This window comes from Rissa tridactyla, chromosome 9, assembly GCF_028500815.1.
Source record: "Rissa tridactyla isolate bRisTri1 chromosome 9, bRisTri1.patW.cur.20221130, whole genome shotgun sequence".
Taxonomy (NCBI): Eukaryota; Metazoa; Chordata; class Aves; order Charadriiformes; family Laridae; genus Rissa; species Rissa tridactyla.
In genome coordinates, this window is record NC_071474.1 from 2,187,989 (window position 1) to 2,208,595 (window position 20,607).

Sequence of the window (20,607 nt, forward strand, 5' to 3'; positions counted from 1 at the left end):
TGTTCTGCCTCCGGAGTCGCGGACCGCCCGTTAAAGTGCCGTTACATCCATGAATTTACAATGGGATGGTGAGGGAGGAGGGGGCCCGAGGGAGGGGGCGGGGGGGGGGAATAAATATACATCATAAATAAATAAAAATCCAACAAATACTGTACCAAGAGAATCACAGTACATTTATATCCATTGCACATAGCCACTTTTGTTTCCAGTCTGGACAAGGGATGAAGAAGCGGACACACAGGGAGGGATGGGAGAGGCGGAGCGGGGGGGCCCTAGGGGGCGCGGGGCGCAGGGGGGGGGGCCCGGCTCCCCCTCCGGCCGGCCCGGGGCCGCTCCCCGCCGTATTGCCAGTCCGAGGAAAGACGGGCTCCGAGTCCTCTATGTACAAGTGTCTCCTCGTGGAAATGGCTTGTGTGGGCTCTGCCCGCATGGCTTCGGGGTCCGGGGTGGGGGGGGGGGGGTTCCGGGGGGTTGGGGGGGGCGCTCACTGGGGCAGCAGCGGCGGCTTGAAGGAGCAGTTCCCCGTGCAGTGCCGCGGGGTCAACATTTTGCAGGAGAAGTGATGCAGCGCGTCGTGGGCCTCTGCAAAGCGACAGAGCCGTCACCCCCGGCCCCCCCCCCCAACGCGGGGAAAGGCGGGGAGAGGCAGGGTGTCGGCCCCTCTTAGACGTCTGTGCCCCCCCCCCGTCCTGCCCCGGTACCTTTCAATTTCTGCTGGATGGCGTAGCGCGCTTTCCTCTCCTGGTCCAGCTCGTTGCACAGCGTATCTGGGATGGGGGGAGAGCATCACAACGCGCCGCGGGGGTGGGGAACGGGACGGGAGCGCGGCCGCCCCGTCGAGGATGCGCTGGTCCGAAGGGCAGCGCGGGTTGCGGGGGGAGGGAATACGGGGAGGGATGCGCGCAAAGCCAGGCACGGCTTCCCAGGTAATTTTACGCCTCGCTTTTTAATTTAGCCCGGGTGGAAATTCCTGCGAGAGGGAAGGTTCATTCGCTCCCGTGTAATGATGCCTCGCAGCCGTTTTTGCGGGGCGGCTCGAAATCCCGAGACGGGTGCACGAAGGGATATCGATTAAAAAAAAAAAAAAAGAAAAAAAACAGAGAGAGAGAAAGAAAAAAGAGAAAAAGGAAAGAAAAAGAAAGGAGAGAGACAAAAAGGAGATAAAAAATAAAAGGAATAATTGCGGGATGGCCTCGGCCGGGCCGTACCTCGGACGATCTGCAGCTGCTGCACCATCTCCTCCCGATACGCCAGCTCCCGCTTCATCTGGTCCTGGAAGTTATCTGCGGGGACAGGGGGGTCAGCACCGCTCCCCGGCCGGGGCGCGGCGGCGGGGGGGGGGCGGGGATCGGCGGTACCTTTCAGGCTCTGGAAGTCCCTCTCCAGCTTTTTCCGCAACTCCATTTGCTCCAGGACCAGTTTTTGTAACTCGTCTGTTTAAAAATACATGGCGGGGTTGAGGGGACCCCGCACTTTTCCATATGGAGGCGGCTCAGCGCGCCGCTAATCGCATTACGTTACATTAATCACAGGAGTTAATCACTCCTGCAGAAAACACAAATACCTCGAGCCGCGGAGAGAGGCCGGGGGGTCCCGACAGCCCTCCCCGCCCCCGCAGCCCCCCACCCCGCCGCGGGACGCGCCCCCGCCTCACCTCGGGCCAAATTTTCGATGTCCTTTTCCACCAGCTGCGTCCCGGCGACATCCATGCCGAGGCCGTCCTCTCCTGCGGGGCCGGGGGGGCAGAGGGCCGTCAGCCCCGCCGCGGGGGGCTCCGCCGACCGCGCATCGCCCCGCGGAGGGGCCGCGGCGGAGCGCGGACCGGTGCTTACCTCTGTCGGTATTTACAGGGCTGGGATGCGAGACATTCCTTTGGTCCTGATAGGATTTTCTGGTCTCTAAATCCTCTGCCGCGGAGTGATTGTCTTCTTTATCTTGCTCTTAAAGGTAATAAACCGATTTTCAACCATAAGCAATGAAAGTATGGTCCTGATATATCCTTAATTACATAATTACGGACAAAGCCCTCGTTAAAACCTTCTTAGCGGACATCCTAATCGCTTTGCTATTGGAAAGTAGCTTGCTGGCAGGAGCTTTGCCCCGCCGTGCCTTGTGCGGCCCCGCCAGCCCATCCCCGCCGCACCGGCCCCGGCCCCGGCCGACGGCGGCATCCCCGGGCCCGGGGAGGGCCCAGCCCCGGCCCCCATCCGGAAACCGTTTGCGCTCTCTTTTCTCCCGAAATCCCCCAAACGAAAACGGCGGCCCCGTTGTCCCCCCGGGGCTGAGCAGCCGGCGGGAGCGGCGCCCGGGGCCGCGCCATCCATGCGCACCGGCCTCCCGCCCCCCGGCCCCCTTTACCCTTCGCCTCGGGGGTGCACAAGTAGGCGGCCGGGGCTCCCAGGGAGGCGGCGGTCTTCAGGGGCTGCAGGTGCTCCCCCCTGTCCGGCGCGTACACCTACAAAAGAGGGAGTCAGGGCGGCGGCAGCGGGGGCCCCGGGGCCGGCCCCGCGGTCACCCCCGAGGGCAGAGTTCCCCCCACGCCCCGTACCTCGTAGGCGCCTCTGCTGCTGCTCCGCTCGGGGCTGCCGTCGGGCGGCTGGCCGCCCTCCTCCGCCGCCGGCTCGCCCGCCTTCTCCTCGGGCCCGTCGGCCCCGGCGGGCGGCGGCGGCGGCTCCTCGGTCCCGGCCAGCAGCCGGGGCGGCGGCGGCTCCCGTCCCTCGGGGGGGGCGGCGGCGGCGGCGTCATCCTCCTCGTCCTCCGGGAAGCGGTTGGACTCCACGTCCACCTCGGGCTCCTCGGCCGTGTCCCCCCCGGGGGAGAGCGAGCGGTAGCTGGAGCTGCCCTCGCTGAGGAAGTCCGGGGAGAGGTAGCCGGGGCCGCGGGGGCCCGCGCCGCCGTACGCCTCCCGGGTGCCGTAGAGCTTGGCGATGCTCTCGGCGTCCTTCACGACCGGGCGGAAGGCGGAGAGGTAGCTGCCCTTCCTGGGCAGGGGCAGCGGGGGGAGCAGCGCTTCGTCCCCGGAGCGCTCCTCCTCGCCCGCCGCCCGCGACAGCGCGCTGGGGCAGCGCTCGGCCTCCGCCCCGGCGCCCTCCTGGGGGGTAGCGCTGCTCCTCCCGCTGCCCGACGGCTCCGAGCCCTCCAGCTCGCCGTGCCGGCCCGACAAACCCGGCGGTTCGGCCGCCGCCGCCGCTGCCGCCGCCGCCGCCGCCACCACCACGGCGGTGGCCGCCGCCTTGGCCTGGCTCTGCGCCGGGTAGGGGGGCACGGGCAGGCTGCCGGCGGCCGGCCAGAAGACGGGGAAGGAGGGGTAGACGCCGGTGTCCTTGGCGGCTCCGGGCTGGTGGGGCGGCTGGGCCGGTTGGTGCGGGTGGGGGTGCGGGGGTCCCCAAAACATGCCGGGGGGCAGCGCGCCGCCCTTGCCCGCCTCGCCGCCCCCCCGCGCCGCCCAGCGCGTCCTCCTGCTTTTTGGGGCAGAGTCCGAAAGCGGCGGCGGGGAAGCCGTAGGGGTGAGGGAAGAGCGGCGGCGGCAGCTTCTGCAGCATCCCGAAGCCCTTGCTGGGCACCGGGATCACCGGGTAGCTGCGCACCCCGCCCGCCCCGCCGTGGGCCCCCCGCCGCCCCGCCGTGCGCCGCCGGTAGCCCCAGCGCCCCGCGATCGCCCGCCGGCTCCTGCCCGCTGCAGCGCAGGCTCTTGTGCGCCGGGGCCAGCTCGGGGCCGGCGGGCGGCGGCGGGTGCAAGGCGGCCTTGGCGGCCGGGGAACCGGCGCCGGGCCCGCCGGCGGCCGCCCCTTGCAGGGAGAAGGTCCGCTTGCGGGTGCCGCCGTTGAACATGGCCTTGACATCCTCCCAGGCGTGCGACAGCTCCTCGGTGGCCGTCTTGTCGCTGAGCTTGAGGTGGCGGCGCCAGGAGTTGAAGTTGGCGGCGTCGGGCTGGGTGTACTTGGAGTCCGGGGTGCGGTGGGAGTGGAAAATGAACTTGTTGGGGGAGAAGTACATGCTGCAGTAGCTGCACTTGATGCACTTGGCGCGGGAGCTGTTGTAGCGGGCCGGGATGAAGCTGCCCCGGGAGCCCCAGGCGCACTCGTGCACCACGTCGAAGGCGAAGTTCTCGGGCAGCTTGGGCGGCTTGTGCTCGCCCAGGAAGGACTTGCAGAGCCGCTCCGCCTCCCGCTTGGTGATCATGCCGCAGCGGCGGGAGGAGATGGGCATGGCCCCGGCCCGCCGCAGGATCTCCAGCTGCACCGGCGTGCACTGCACGCAGGTGATGCCCAGGGCCACCCGCCGGTTGTGGATCTCATTGTAGCTGTAGTTCTTGAGCAGCGTGTTGGAGATCTGCGCCAGGCACAGCCGCTCCTGCCCGTCGATGACCAGGGACACGATGGGCACGCCGTACAGAGAGGTCTCACCCACTTGGTTGGGCTTGAGGGTATTGGAGCCCTGGTACGGCTGCAGCTCTTGCTTTGAATTTGGGGAGGAGCTTGCATCTCTCCCATTTCCCATCTGACTGGCGATCGCCTCCATTCCCCCCCAAAACGCCCCTGCAAAACAAAATCGGAGAAAGGCGCGGGTTAGAAGCACTCCCGGGGCCCCGCCGCCGCCGCCGCGCCCGGCCCACCGCTCCCGGAGCCCCGGCCGGTCCCGCTCGGCGCTGCCGGGCCCTGCCCGGAGCCCCCCGGGAGCTGCCGCAGGACCCTCCCCGCCGCGGGCGGCCCGGCCGGAGGGGTCTGGCGGAGCCGTAGCGCATCCCCCGCGCCGCGGCCGCCGGTACCGAACCCCGCCGCATCCGCCGCCGGGCGCGGACACGCGGCCGGGCGGCCCCGGGAGCTCGGCGACAGCGGCCGCCCGGGGCAAGGGCGTCCCGGAGGGGGGGTGTCACCCCACACTCCAGCCCCGGGTCCCCGGGAGGTGTCGCGTCCCTTCCCTTTGTGCCGGCTCGCCGAGCCGTGCCCGGTCGCCCGTTGCGGCGAGCCCCGGGCGGGCTCCAACGAAACGCGCCGGAGGATGCGACCGGCGCGTCCCGCGGCGGCAGGGCCGCGGGGGGGCGAGCCCCGGGCCGGGCCGGGCGGGCCGAAACTTGCCGCTCGGTGCCCGCGGGCGGGCGGAGCGGGGCGGCGGGCGCGGCTGGCCGGGAGCCCCTTTGTCGTGTCTCCGGCAGGCGATTAGGAACGGGCGGATTAGGGGCCGGGGCGGGCAGGTCCCGCAGCACGTAGCAGCAGAAGGGCAGCAGCGAGCCGGGCAAATTGGCTTAGCGGGGAGGGCTCACGGCGGTAAGCCGCTTCCGTGGTAATTACACGAAATAACGGGGAGCGTCTCCCGAAAACGCGCCCCGATTTCCGCGGCCCCCCCCGCATCCCCATCCCCTCCATCCGCTCCCACTTACCGCTCCGTGGAGCCCGGCTGGACGTGCAGGCTCTCCTCGGGGCTAGGGGCCGCAGCCCGGCGCTGGGGCCGCCATCAGCCGGGGTTGAGGGCGGGGGGGGGGCCCGTCCCCACCGAGCCCTTTCCCGCGGGCAGCCGCCGGGGCGCGGGGCGGGCGGGCAGCGGCGCGCCCTTCACCGACGCCTCGGGGCCGCCGCCCGCCCCGCCGCCGCCGCCGCGTCCGCCCGGGCGAGATGCAACAAGAGCGAGTGACCAGCCGCGCCACCGAGGGAGGATCCGGATCCGTACTTGGAGACGCTGCACATTGATCCGGTGACAGCTAAAATAACGGGAAGACACACCCACTTAGCACCAGCATATTTACATTAACTGCCTCCGGGACCCCGCGGCCGTCAATCACCGATGCGCTCCAGTCAATCACGGCGCGGCTTTAAGGCACGGCGGAACGGGGAGGGAGGGAGGGAAGCGGGGGGGGGGGGGGGGTGTGGGGGGCCGCCACCGAGCGGGGACCCGCCCGGGCTGCCCGAGGTAAGAGCGGGGATAAGCCCCGGGCCGCACCTGCGCGGGGCTCCGCGCCGCTCCGCGCCTCCCCCCCCACCTCCCGCTGTGCGGGCATCCCTGGGGGGGGAGCGATGCTCGTTGAAAGTTTGCGTGGGGAGAAGGCGGCAACGAAAAGAGGAGCCCGGGGGGGATGGCGGAGGGGGCCCATCGAAATCGGGGATGCGCCGCTACCGCGCACCCCCCGCCACACACACACACACACCCCCCTCACCGGGGCGCCCGCTCCGCCGGCGGGGCGCGGATGCGGGAGCGGTGCCGGGGGTGAGGCGGGGCAGGGGGGGGGACATCGGGGCGGCAACGAAATCCCCGGGAGGCGAGGGCGGGGGGGGGCGCGCCCGTGTTTTTTCGTTCCCCACGGAGGCCCCCGCCGCGCCGGCAGGACCGGCGGACACCGGAGCGGGGGGGTCCCCCCCCCGCTCCGGTGTCCGCCGGTCCTGCCGGCGCGGCGGGGACCCGTAGCCGTGTCCCTGCCCTGGTTGGGTTCCCGCATGCGGCGCTCGTCACGGCCACGTTAATTAAACTGTAATTAATCATCGCGTCCGGCCGCGATCGGCGCAATTACACTGATCAAACAGAAGTTAATAACGGCGCGGATCGCCCCCAGCTATCACTTTTGTGTATCCCCCCCCACCACCACCACCTTCACCCCCCCCACACCTCTTTCCCCGCCATCACCAGCAGCGCCGGGAGGATGCGGCGGAGCCGGCGCGGAGCGAAACGCAGGTGCGGAGCCACCCACCTCCTCCGCGCTCCCCGGGCCGCTGCGGTTGAACCGGGGCCCGGTCCTCTCGGGAAAGCGGCCGCGGCTCCCCCCGGGACGTCCCGTCGTGGGTGGGTTGTCGGGGAGTGAGGGGGGGACGCCGACCGGGTGCTGTCGGCCGGGCCTTGCGGCGCGGCCTTCCCGCGATGATCGCAACCCGAGCCGGTAATTATTCCTCGCCTTTTAATTATTTATCTCTCCCCCACCCCCGCCTCATCCTCCAGCTCAGCGGACGCAGGAGCGCGGTGAGACGCACCCGCTGTGGGGCCAAGCCCCGCTTGCCCTTCTCGCCGCCGGGTTTCGGGGTGATTCCACGGCCTTAAATACCCGCAGCGGCTGCGGAACCGTCTGCGAGGCCACGCCGGGCTGCGAGGCAGCGGCAGCGGCGCGGACCGAGCCGGGACCCCCCGCTCCCGCGGCGGCACGTCGGGGGGGGGGGTGTGTGTGTGGGGGGGGGGGATTCCGAGAGGATGCGGTTCTTCCCCGTCCCCCTCCGCCGTGCCCTTCCCCGGGCCGTGCGGCTGCCCCGGTGCCCGCAGAGCTTCTCCGGAGCCCGGAGCGGCGGAGCCGGCCCGCGGCTCGCCCCGACGGCGGTGCGGCAGCGCGGAGCCCTGGGGCGGGGACGGGGACCCGGACTGGGACCGGCCCCGCCGCTCCGGCCGCTCTCCCCGCCGGCGCCCCGCTCCTCGCAGCCGCCGTATCTTTTAACAGTTGAATTGACTGCAGTTTTTGTCAGTTAATTAGGTTTAATTTACATAATTAGTACAGTATAAAGAGTATTGGGGATAATCAGGAGGTACGTCTCGCTTACTGTGTAAACACGGATTCGGAATTAAAAATCAGATGTAATTAAGGCGTGTGCGCGCGGCTTTTAATTGTAATGAATTTCTAATTAACGCTCAACGATCGCCGCACGCGAGAGCCGGGACGTTTGCGGGATCCGCCGCCGCCCCGGGAGCCCCTCCGGGGGCCGCCGAGCGGGTCGGGGTGCGCGGCCGCGGAAGGGGCGCGGAGGAGCCGCGGCCGCCGGGGAGGCGGCGGGCAGGGCGGTGCGCCCCGACGGGACACCCCCCCCCCCGCCACCCTCCGGGCCGGTGCCGCTGGCAGGCGAGGCCGACGGATAATTTAGGTTAAAACTTAGGAAGCCGTGTCACGGGTGTATAAATAAATAATCACGCGGGGACGGCGGCGAAAGGCCCCTCTCTCCTGGAGGGCTGTGCCGAGATTGCCACATAAATCACGGCGGTCTAATTCAGTGGAAGTTTAATAAACGCCTCCTATTGGAAATGAATGTTCCCCATTTAACAGTTGTATCAGCACCATATAAAACCATGACCCCAATAAATTTAATTTTAGAGGCCGATCAATCCGGGCTTCTCTCTATCGATCCGCAGCGGCTCTGCGCCTTTACTGCCTCTTCCGCGGCCCTTCCCGGGGAGGCGGCGGGGGGAAGGAGCGTTTCGATTAGACTCTTTATTAGGAAAAGATTGCTCCGAGAGGCCTGAAAATTAAACGGTGACATTTTAATTACTGGACATCGACAAAGGGAGCGGGCGGCGGCTCTCTGCAGGCCGGGCACACTCCGCCTGACCCGCCGTGCTGAGCGCCCGCGGAGGGCGGGCGGGGACGGGCAGCGGCCGCGGTGGGGGGGGGGGGGGGGCGAGGATCGGGACCTGCCGTGCGACCCCCGGGGAGGCGGTGGGGGCCTCTCGGTGCGCCCCGGGGCCCTTCCCAAATGCCCTGGCTGTGCACGTCTGCCCCCCACCCCAATACGCTCCCACTGTGCGCTCCCACCGTGCGCCCCCCAGCTATGCACCCCGGCTCTCCCACCGTGCGCCCCCCATCTACGCACCCCGGCTCTCCCATCACGCCGCCCCCCTTCTGTGCACTCCACCGATCCCACTGTGCTCCCCCAGCGCACCCTCGCACTCGCCCTGTCCCTCCCCAACGTGCACCCCTGGATGTGCCTCAGCTCCGCCACTGTCCAACCCTCCCCCCAGCTGCTGCCACCTCGTTGTCCCCGACCCCCTACCCTCCCCTTGGCAGTGCTGCCCCTCACCTTTCTGGCCACCCAAGCCCTCCCCGCGCCGTCCCTGCTGGCTCTAAATCTGCCTAATTTCCCTCTGCTGGAGTGGCTGCGGAGGAACGCAACGTACCAGATCGATAGACACGACTTTATTGATTAGGTTAAACCAGCGCCTTTGCGGAGATGGAGCGGGATGAGCCGAGGGCAGCAATTAACTCTACCTTTGCCCTGCCAGGCCGTGCCGTGCTGGGGACGGCCGGGCACCGCAGCCCCCCAGGACGGAGTCACACTCACCTGCACGGGGCCTGGCCGGCAGCTCTGTCTTGGCTGCAGAGAAGTTTTCCTCCTCCTGCCTGTAAAAGCCCCAGACATCCATTTGCCATTAAACATCTCCCGGCCTGACCGGCTACTTATAAACCTTGAACTTTCGCTGCAGGACTCAGCAGCGAGAGCAGCCGCAGTGGGGTACCGGCGAAGCAGCGGCTGCTCCAGGAGCCGGTAAGGCTCAATCTATAAATCCTGTCCTTAGTGCACACTTGTAGTTTATGGCTGTTCTCTGCACCGAAGGTAAAGCAGCCCCGGGTCAGCGCAGCTCCTCGGCAGCCGCACCGCAGCGCTCCCGCTGCAGCCTCCCGCAGGGAAAGGCACAGACCTCTGAGCTTTTCTTCTCTTAAAGCCCAGCCCAGCCTTCTTTTTATTCAATGTGACCAAAATACTTTAATACAGCTAGAGATTTTTTAAAATTTTTTCCCCTATTAGGCTTTGCCAGAGCAGGCTGGGCAGCCTGATGGTGCAATACTGGTGAGCCGGGGGGGCAGGATGAGGCCAGTAAGTTCAGGGGACGGTCCCCCCATCCCTCCGTGTTTGTGCCCCTCGACGCCTGTGAGCCCACCCAGCCTGAGGGGTGCCCCGGGGAAGGCTGAAGACAGATTATCCTAAAATAACTGCGATAGCTGGGGGCCTCACCATCATGCAATGGGCTGCGGCTCCTTCTCCCCACCGAAGGGCTCCTCTGCTCCCCGGGGCCTGGCTCCCACTGCAGGGACACCATGGCCACCAAGTTGTAGCATCTGGGGCTTGGGCTGGCTTCTGCCCAGGTCTCCGCAGGGCAGAGGGCAGCCACAGGACAGCAGTGGGGCAAGGACCAGGCTGCATGGGGCAGGATTCACCCACAAATAACCCCACACAGCTGAGGAGGGTCTCCTGAGCACCCTCCGGAGAAGCTGAGAGGCCACAGCTTGTTCTTCTGCAGCTCTCACAGAGCTGGGGTCACCTGTGATGTGTTTAACTCAGCCCCGTGGGTGCACTGAGGCCTGAATGGACCAACTCCTGGCAGCTGAGCGAGGTCGGGTCTGCTGGGATGGTGTTGGGTCTCTTGTGTGTTTATCTCTGCCGGCTGCACGTCTTAATGGGAGCTGGAGGAAGAGGCTCTGCACGCAGATGCTTTGCCTCCAAGAGTCTGAGCAGTTTCGGAACCCTTCGCAGGGAGCAGCGCGGGTGCCGCCTGCTTCAAACCCTTGCAAAGGTGAAGGATTTTCTGCTCCTGTTCACTGCCCGAAGCAGCCGAGGGTGTTTCTGTGTCCCCTGGCCCCCTGCACTGTGGGGAGCAGCCACCGAGGGCTCCTCTCTCTGCCCTGGGGAGCCCCCCTGCAGAGCAGAGCCCTGGCTTGGGGCTCTTGCGGTCCTCTCCTCCCTCGTCTTCCTCACCGGCTGAGGCTGCAGGCTCCCTGGGGGGGGTCCCACATGCATCTTCCGTGGGGCTGGATGCCGATGGCCCCCCTGGGCTGTCCTGCCTGGAGGCAGCGCTGGGCAGCGGTGGCGCAGTGGGAGGCCGAAAGCCGAGCGAGGCGCGTGCTGCCCCGGTGGCATTGCCTCCCTCCCCACCCGCAGCTAAAGCCCCTCCGTCACCACACAGCGGTCCCTGTTGTGGGCTCCCAGCGGATTTTGCTCCCTGCAGGACAAGGGATTTTATTTTTTTCCCCAGCAAAGACCCAAATTCCTAGGTTTTGCTTCAGATATTGCCCACACGCATCCTAGGGGGGGGCTCGCTGCAGTCCATCCCTTTTCCGCTGATGCCTCCAGGTAAACTTTCCCTGCAGGACCACGAAGCTCCGCGAGGCAGGAAAACGCATACACCGCTCCCAGAGTCAGTCCTTCAGTCTGCTTATGCTCTCTGATGTCAAAGGGATCCAATGCAGCTCCTAAGACCTGCTCCTAGTGATCGCTCCGTTATTAACATTATCCCGTCGCTGGCCGCTGCCGTCCCTGCTCCACGGATGTACGGCCAGGCAGGCGGACGGGTCGGGGACTCCTCGCAACCCTCGAAGCCACAGCCCGCTGCAATTCCCCGTTTCTGGCTTCCTTGCCCGTTGTACGCGTGCGGACAGACACATGCACACACACACGGACAGACACATGCGCACACACACGGCTTTTCAGGCTGTTATTCGGAAAACAAAGACTGACGCTTTGCCTTTGGAAAGCTGACAGCAGGACGTGTTTGGCCACGGGATACAAGAAACAAAACAATTTCTAATTCCGTGCTGCGTTTAAAGGCGAACTATCCCAGGCTCTTCTCGCAGGATGGGCTTTGCCTGGCAAGGATCACAGGCAGAGAAAAACTGAAAATATTGGAAGTTTTGGCAGATGGGGCATACCCAGTTTTTCCCAGAGCCTGCGCGCTCCCACCTACATGCCAGGGAGATGGAGTCCGTCGGTGCCACCGTGACTGGGGTTACAGGGAGAGGAGACGGGGCGGCGAGACGGGTGTGGGGCCGCAGGTGGAGTCCCTAAATGAGCTGGTGGGATGAGGAGTGGGACTGGGGGAGATGGGGGGGGGCACTCAGCACATCTATAACATCCACTGCTGAATTAATGTGTTTGTTATGACCCCCTCCCTCACGCTGTCTTCTGAGCAGGACCCACCTGCAGGGTATAATGATGCTGCATTTTCTGCAAGCCAAGAAATGCCTTGATTCAGACTCCAAAAAGTTGCAGCAGGAAGGAGGAGAGAGGGATGGACGTCCGCAGGCAGCCCCGGCGCCAGCGCAGCGCGGAGAGCGGCACCGCTGAGCCCTTCCACAGCACCCAGCGCTTCCAGCCCTCCCTGCCAGCTGGGAAAATCTCCCTGCCTCTTCGTTCCCCATCCCCGGAGCGCGTTTCGGGGACAGGATGATGTGACACGCAAGGCTGGCGGCAGACCCGGGGCTGGGCTCGCAGCGGCGCGTTTCTCGTGTCTTGGTGATCTCAAAGTCACCTCTGCCTGCACCGAGGCAGGATTCCCTTCGCTCCAACGCAGCACTGCAGCCCCCCCTTTGCCATGCCGCTCGCAGGGCTGCACCCCCGGGGATCCCTTCGGATGGGTTTGGGGGGGGACCTTGCACCGCTTTGGGGTGCCCCATGCCAGGCGCACCCCGGCTCCCGCATGGCACAGACATGGGGTCGGCATGGGAGAGGAGCCGGGGCTGGGTGTGAACCGGCCGGGGAGCTGCTTGCCCTGGGTGGGGGCACCCAGCAGAGCTAAATCTGCCCAGATCCTGGCCCAATTTTATTGCCTTCCCCCCTCTTCCGCTAACTTTTGCCCCTTGGTGCTGATGGTGGCAAGAAGCGGGATGAATTGCTTCAACTGGGTTCTGCGGGCTCCGGGGATTTGCACACGCGCGTGCAAAGCCGGGCTAAGATGTGCGTTGGACGGGGTGAGCGAGGTGCTGGGCCCGGGGGGGGACACCCCAGTAGCCTCCCTGCAGCAACGCAGACTGGGCTGTGGGTCCGGACCTCGGACACCACGTCCAGGGCAGGAGGTGGCAGTTCAGGAGCTCGACCTCGCTGCTGCTCGGCCCTGGGGCTGGCAGCAAGGCTGGCCGTGCCGAAGATGCGTTCCCCAACCTGCCCGCTCCGCTCTCCCATCCCGCCCCTAATCCCCCCCAAAACCAGCGTTAAACTGGGAACGGAGCGGGGCAGAAGCAGTGCCGCCGAGCAGAGCCCCGGCCACTCCTGCCGTCCCCCTCGCTGCACCAAATTCAAGGACTTGGGGAAGGAAAGATGAGAGGCCCCAAACCTCCTCCATGATTGCAGGATTGATTAAGTATACTGATGAAGACAGCAAGGTTAATACGCGTGCCAGTGAATTATAACACTGTCAGCCTGGTAGCCAGGAGATTTTTCACGTTCCCATCAGCTGGCATCCCGCACAGATTTTCAGGGTGACGTCTTCCCCTCCCGACCTCCCTGCCAGGAAAAGCGAGAGGAAAAGCCTTGGTTTTACTGACTTTTTAACTAAATCCGAGGGAGAGACTTTTTATCCAGAGAAAGCGAATGCAAACCGTTAGAGATAAATAAATGGAAGAGCTGCCCGAGTCTGGTTGGCTCACAGGGAAGAAATTTGTCTCACTTTAGAAAAAAGGACCTGAAGGTATGGGGGCCGTTGACTCATTCATTGTACTGTTATCTGCCAGGGAGGTTGTGACATCAGAGCAATTAAGACAAACTTTAGTCTATAAGTTCATGCCTGCAACCTCTATACTTCAAAAGAAGACAAACGATCCCTCCAAGGAAGGAAACAAAAGTCTTTTCCAGGCTGCTTCCAGAGTAACATTTAGGATTTGCAGTGGTTCAGGAAGAATTTTTCAACGAATTGAGGTATTTTTTTAAAGCTGCCAGTATATAATAAACTACCAGAGTTTTGTTTTGTTTTGTTTTGGTTTTTTTTAGCAAAAGTTTATTTCTAATGCAAAAACAAAAGCCCCAACCTCCTCCCCCACCCAAGTCACACACCCCAACTCTGCCTGTCACGGTCCTCCTCTCTTCTGTGGTTCGTTTGTTTTTTTATTTTTTAATAAGCATCCTGTCACAAGGACTGATTAAATCTGTGTCGGTCTGTTGTGGAAACACACAGCGAAATTGCAGGAGTAACAGATACACAGCAGAGACGTTGCCATCGTTCTTCTTCCCTTTACGGTAACAGCAAACCTGGGAGCCTTTGCTTGACCCAGCTGCCCCCATCGTGCAGCGACTCCAACGTGAGAAAATAAGTGACCAAGGCAGAGCTGAGAAAGGCAAGATGCTCCCAAGCAAGCCACGAACTGCTGTGATAACAAGTAAAACCCTGCAGCCCGTTCCCTGGCCACGAGGGCCAGTGACACAGCATGGCGTGGGCCCCCCGCGCAGGGTCTCTTGCCCCATGAGCTCGTGGGATGCTGTGTGAGCCTGTGACGTCCTTTAGAGGGACAACACCTCTGCCATGGCCCTCAGCTTCCTCGCGTGGCACGGGCAGAACCTCCCACCCTCTGCGCCGCTGCCATTGGCAAACTCTTGTTGCTCTCCCTCCGCATCCAGAGGCCAACAGCCCGCCTGGGCCGTGCACGGCTCTGGGCTGCCAGCTCCAGCTGGTGTCCACCCAGCAGCATCCCTGCTCCCTGTTTAGGAGAGCACCGTCCTCTTTCACCTCACCTCTTTCCACCTCGGTAAAAACCGCTCTGCATTTTGGGAGGAGCCCGCAGTGCCTGCGCACGGATGCTCTGCGCACACCAGCGCCTTGTGCCGTCTCTCCTGCTTGGTCCTCCCAGCAAAGCCCAGCCGCCGGGAGCAGAGAGGCTCTGCCCCTCATTTCATGGCGCGATGCTCATCTACCTGCCATGCTTTTACTCCGGAAGGGCAACCCCTCACCTCCTCGCAGGATGGGCAACTCCAGACGCTTCTTGTTTGTTTGTTCGCTTTCATTTTACACGTAAAACAAGCATTTTGTGGATGTCTGCGCTCAAAGCCAGCCACCAACTCCCTACCAAATCCTCTGAACACTCAGCGTGTCATTCGTACAAGAGCAAAAGACTAACAGTTAAAAAATACTCTGGAGCCCGGAAATATACAATACATTCAGTAACAAAAAAATACAGATATAAAATACTTGCTTTAAGGCTGTGTACAGTTTAACTGAAGATAATCTGAGGACATTAAATTGCTCAGCATCAAAAGAAATGTGGGAAGAAAATTCCTTAATGTGGCGGTAAGGGAAAGGCAGCACCAACTACCCTGAAAGATTTCGTTGATGCTTCTAGAAAATACTTTTTTAGTAAAATACGATCCAGAGAGACCGAGAGTCCGAAGCGCGGGGCTGGTGCTGCTGGTCCAGGACGAGCTGCCGTCTCGCGCGCCGCTGCGGGGCCGGTCCAGCTCACTGCGGTCCTTGGGTCGATCGCCGCTCCTCAAGCATCCTGCACACCCACATGGACACGACTTCTGCGTTCCCATCGTTGTACTGGACGATGAACGGGTGGCCCTGGAGAGCGGGATAGGCAGAGTTAGCCAAGACAAACACAACCCTTGCAGTGAAAACCCAAAAAGGTTCGGTTTTTTTTTTTTTTCTTTTTTTTTTTTTTAAAAATACATTGGAACATCCTGTGGTTACAGTCATAAAAACGCAATAAACCAGTGATTCAAACCAGTGAACTTTCTCTTGGATCCGTATTATCCACGTACATTGTTTATACAGAGAAGGGAGGGCTGGGGGAACCCGGACTCTTTCCTGAGGCCTTAGCCTAGCACTCCTTGGAAATACTGATGTATTTTTTTTAATGTTCGATTAACTTACTGTGTTTTGAACCAGCTCCTTTCTAGGATGGCCTGCCAGGCTGCTCGACTTCTACATGGTGTTTTGGTAAAACGATATTCTGCCAAAGCCACTAAGTCTGCTTGCAAAGCTCTGGGATCTGTTAATTTTGAAGTTTCTCTCTTTAACAGCCCCCTCGCGCGCTGCTTTCGCAGGCATTAACCTAACGCTCTCCTGTGTCGAAAGCAAAGCGGAAGGGCAGGCTGCGTGCACAACCCGAACTCCTTCATTTGTGGGGCAGAGACTGAACGGTGCCACTGGGCACGTGGAAACCCGCAGCTGTACGAGCTCCACATTCACTTACTTTTGTGTCCTTGACTTCGATGGGTGGAAACTTTATGCCTCACCCTGTGTACAGGAATCCCTTAAATGGAGAGTTCTTCAAATTACCTAGGAAAATACCAATATCCCTGCAAGTGTTGAATTCCTTGTGTTGCTTGGTCGCCGAGCTCCCTGCCTGTAGGTGCAGCAGGACCAGGTGCCAGGCTCGGCAGCGCTCACCGCATCCACACGGAGAGGCATTTATTTGTTCATGCACATACGTGCTAGTTACCTGTCATTTGGAGGGATCAGCTGATACAGAAATGAAAATATCACCTAAGTATAACTGGAACAGGCCTTCATGAGAAGCTACTGTTGGAATTAAGTATGATGGAAAGAGAGATAACTACAAAATATTCTCGGTCATGAATTATACGTCTACTGCAGGCACTGGAGGACCGTGTCTTTAGACACCTCGGCAAATCAGAACGGCATCTCAGGATGAAACAAAAATATGGGCTGCAATTTCAGCAGCCAGCTTAGGCAGCTCATGTCTCAATCTGGCCACATTCCTAGAGATGGGAACATGCCATCTTCAGATGAATCTCAAATGAAGTATAAAAATCCACAGGAAACCAAGTACCGCAATTACATAAATGACTGAAAGAAAGCAATCGCCAGGAGAAACCATCACAGATGATGAAAACCTCTACTCCAAATCACTCAAAAGCAGCTCAGTTTTTGCAACACTAAACTTCAGAGCTCTTGCAAAACAACGCCTGAAAGGAGTCGAAGCAGATCTGCCGGGGAGCCTTTCGGGAGGGTGACGTACATGTGGGAGCTACCGGCGCGCAACCCGCCGCCAGCCGCAGCGGTGAGCCACGGCAATCGGCCCACGGAGAGCGAGCACGGGTTGGACGCGGGGCCCGGGAAGCCTGGCTGTCGGCTGGGTTAGGACGGCACCGAGCGGAACAAGGAAGCAGCACCGGGCTAAACAGAGCACAATAAATCCTCGCAGCATCAGCTCGGAGCGATAAAACACTCTGCGGGGCCAGGGCCAGCAAACACAGGAGCCACAGGAATAAAATATGCCATTATCTACAAGAATTATGGAGGAAGCGTGAGGTGCTGTTGCTTCAACTCTTTGGGATGGCTGGAATCTCAGGTAGAACTTTTTAGGGAGAAGTCTGAGATGCGGAGAGCTCTTCTTCAGATCTTACTGGGACCAGCTCAGCTGCTTTCCCAGTTAACCTTGTAGAGGAAAGACAGAAGAAACGCTCTGGTGGAGTGACTTAGTTGAGCAAGAGGTCCACCGCCAGGAGAACATGACACACAGACTCTGCCATGAAGCGCTACAAACATCCCAAGTGCTTTATTTCACCACATTGGCTTCAGGTGCCGTGAAAGCTGCCAAACAGCCCTGGGCCCGAGTTCCTCCGCTGCGCGGGCCCCAGCCAGCCACGGCCCCAGGACCTGGCAGAACAGCAGCTTTCCCTCTCCATGCAGGCAGCTGTGGGACGCTGCCTGCACCTCCACAGGCTTTTGGGAAAGGCAACGCAAGGAAGGGGCAATGCAAGAGCCATGGCGACCCGAGCCTGCGCACATGGAGCAGAGCCTGGCCCAAACCTTTCCTCAATCTCAGCAACTTTCTGGCATCCAACATCTCAGCTTGAAAAGGGTCCTGGTCCAGAGGCAGGAAAGACGATGCCGCTCTGCTGCCTGGATTAAGGGAGGTGCCGATAAGCTCTGCCACCTTGTATTTAAAGTTCACAGGAGGAAACCACCACAGAGCAATCTCCATGCCAGTAGGGCCCCCAGACGGGCAGCTACAGGTCCCTGCAGCCAGCCCACCGAGCTGGCATGTTACTTAGCCTTTATTTCCTCTCCCATTGCAATTTCTGCTATACTCTCCTGGTGGGGAAAAACTGCAAATGTGGCTCCTTCACCATGAAGATGGAGGAACACCACAGTAAGAGGCAAGACAGAGATAACGGACACGTAAAGGCGAACTCATCAATAGCTGTCAGGAGCCAGTTCTCATTTCCATTCATCTCAAAGGACTAATTCCCACAATTAAACTCATGAGAGTTGAAGCGATACAGCCCACAGACTTGAGACAACAGGTATATTAAGAGCAAAGGTGTATAAAGAGCAAAGGATGTTGTTAAAAAAGGTGAGGGAAAGACCCCGAAAGCCAGGAAAAAAGGAGAGGTAAGACTGCCTGTGGGCTAACAAAGAGCTGTGAGGCGGTGGCAGACACAGCTACACCAGTCAGGACATTTAGTGGCTTAATCTCTCAGCGGTGAAACAGACCTTACTTTGGAAGTGCTTAAATGAAACTTTTTCCCATCCATTCATCAGAGTGGAAGAGACCACACAGCTTTATGCCGTGAACCACGCTGCAAGCATGGCCGGGCCTCGGTGGAAAGAAGATAATTTAATTCCAACAACCATATCCCAGTCACCTCCCAACAAACCTCACTGCTGATCATCAGTGAGTATATGAATAATTTCAACAGCCGCTGGCATAACCGCGGGAGCAAAACCCATGATGCAGCGAGGTCTGTTACGACCTGCGAGCGCAAGGACTACACGGCAGGCAGAGCACGGTGGTGGTGACTGGGTGTGCAGGACGCACCAGGACGGGTCATACCCCCGTGTTTCCTCTCCAGCGTTCATTCACTGCCCTGCAATGTCTATCGCAGCAACCCTCGGTATTTCAGCCCGGGCAGGGGGAAGCTGCGCTCCTGGGTTTCCTCTCCTTTACCAGCCTGACCTGGTTGGTCACTCCTTGGATTTCTTTAATTAGCGGGTGCACACAACACCCAGCCTTTGGGAACACCTTACCTTCGCACTGCAGGCTCTCACCCGATGGCTGCCCTGCCTTTTCCCCCAAGGAAAGCTTCAGCCTGCTCAGTCTATAACTCCAATTCGAAACGGGGCGGGGGGAAACCACGCCAAAAGTCTACAGAATCTAAAAGACAACGCAGTGACTAGGGTGAAGCCACAACAGAAACGGCACAGTTGCAGCCTGAAGAAAGCTCATGAGTTTTCCTACGTACAACTCCTTTTGTGTGAAAGCCACACGTGTGGATGAGCCCGTCCCACGGAACACGACTGCTGAGATGCCAAAGTCCGCAGATGCGAGATCACACCACTCCTGCAAACTGGAGGCCGCAGCGCGACTCTCATGCCACTACAGGTTTCCAAAGCAAGGTCGGTTCAAAGAACTTGCTTTCCCTTCTCAGATTTGTCAGCGCTTCCCACCAGGCTCAGGCTGCAAGCCCTTAATTTTATCTCCAGGCCTTTGAAATTGTGGGCAGCTGCTACCTGCCATTGCAATCGACCTTTCCGAGTTTGCTCTTTGTAACTGCTACAGGAATAGATGTTTTCCCCCAATATTCAATTTTTTGAAGTAAATTGCTTCTTTTCAGCCATTCTTAGCTGTAGACAGCAACTTTAAATTTGTCAGAGCACCCTGAATTTCCCATCCAGGCAGATGCTGTGTGCTCACACTCAGTCGCTGCTTGGAAAATGGTCCACCAAGAACGAAGAACATATTCAGAGGTACCAGAGTCCATTCCAGAGCTCTGAGGACAGCGGCAGACAGTTCAATCCTACCAAGAGGAGATGGATGCTCTTAAAATGATGCACTTAAGTACACAGATGCTTGTGGCACTGAGCTTATGGACAATGTATTTTTCCTTCTAACACCTGGCTACTAAAAATCTTTAGCTTTGGTCTGGAATGTCTAACATCAGGAACGACACCAAAGAAAGACAGCACCCTCTTCTTTTTTTTTTATCTCCTACTCCGAACACCCCATGTATGTTTGGGTTTCACTGTTTTACTAAACAAATTCAATCTGAAATATTCCTGGGTTTACCTGGTTCCTACCTATGAAAACAACTCAGGAGAGGGCACAACTGGGAACCCAGAGGCAGGGTCCTGGAGTTTCTCCCCAGGCTGCCACATACTTTCCAACACGACCTTCACAAAGCTGCTTAATCTCCCTCAGCCTCACGGTTAAAAAGGGAATAAATGATTCCATTCTCTCACGGGAGTGCTGTGAGAATCAGTGCAGGCGTGTTTTGCCCAGCACTTCAGTGGTTTTGGGTGCAAAAGGTGCAAGAATAACGTAAATACTTACTATAAGCAAGATAGCCTGGAAGGAGCTGTTTCGCCTCTTAAACAAAACAACAGTCAAGGACAATAGTGAGAACCAGGGAAAAACAATCAAGAGCCCACAGACAAGGAAGAGCAGATGCATTGGGGCAATTAAAAAACGGCTATTAAAGCCAGTCCGCTTCTCCCATGAATCTCCTTTACGATGGAGAGACTCCCCGCAGAGGAAGACATCTCACACCCAGTATATCCTTGCATTTAAGCTACTCACAACATGCAAAGGGAAATTGCAGGCTATGCAAGGCTGAAACGCCAGCTAGCCATGCTGTTCACCCTATTGGCTTTGTTTTGTGAGATTATTCCACTGAAGCCTGGGGTTTTACACCCTCACTTTTCTCCCTAGGAATAAGTTTAACTTGAAACTCCTTAGAATTTTTTTCTTCTTCTTCTTTAGAAACTCTCTAGATTTCCCATGTTTTTAGACTATACTGCTCTAGGGAGGATTTTTCGCAGGCTGAAGGGATGTTTTTACTAGAAGGTGTTTTTCAGAATCTGGTAGTTGTTTTTTTTGTTCTGGTTTGTATTTTGGGGTTTTTGTTTGTTTGTTTTTGAATAGGGAATGGGAGAGCAAAGATCTCCACCAAAGCTAAGACTACAGTGTCAGTGGGACCTGTCTTTCTTTGCACATCTTGGTGGACAGCCCATGGCATGTTCAGGTCGGGTACCGAGAGCCAGGAGGTCACAGGTGGCCCAAGGATGTACAATGTCCATGGATGGCCTGCGCTGAAGTCTACACCAAAACCACTTTGCTGCTTCTAATACCTGACCTCACTAGATCATCCCTCGCTCAGCAGCATCTCGCCTGCAACTGCAATAAAAAAATACATCAGA

The 20,607-nt window shown here is 59.9% G+C and overlaps 2 protein-coding genes across 8 annotated transcripts in view; both read right to left on the reverse strand.

The window, feature by feature from the left end:
* Positions 1 to 484: 484 nt before the first annotated feature.
* On the reverse strand, positions 485 to 4,521 carry SKOR1 (SKI family transcriptional corepressor 1). Its single transcript, XM_054214867.1, is given in 10 exon segments — positions 485 to 582; positions 702 to 767; positions 1,209 to 1,283; positions 1,359 to 1,433; positions 1,655 to 1,726; positions 1,833 to 1,940; positions 2,359 to 2,455; positions 2,549 to 3,436; positions 3,438 to 3,605; positions 3,607 to 4,521. Coding segments are annotated over 10 exon segments (2,562 nt in total).
* A 10,111-nt stretch (positions 4,522 to 14,632) lies between these two features.
* Positions 14,633 to 20,607, reverse strand: part of MAP2K5 (mitogen-activated protein kinase kinase 5) — a 141,443-nt gene continuing 135,468 nt past the window's right edge. For all 7 annotated transcript variants that reach the window (XM_054213674.1, XM_054213670.1, XM_054213672.1 and 4 more), the window contains one exon: positions 14,633 to 15,000. In XM_054213674.1, the coding sequence (XP_054069649.1) occupies positions 14,896 to 15,000 (105 nt within the window). In that variant the 3' untranslated portion in view covers positions 14,633 to 14,895. The remainder of the gene's footprint in view (positions 15,001 to 20,607) is intronic.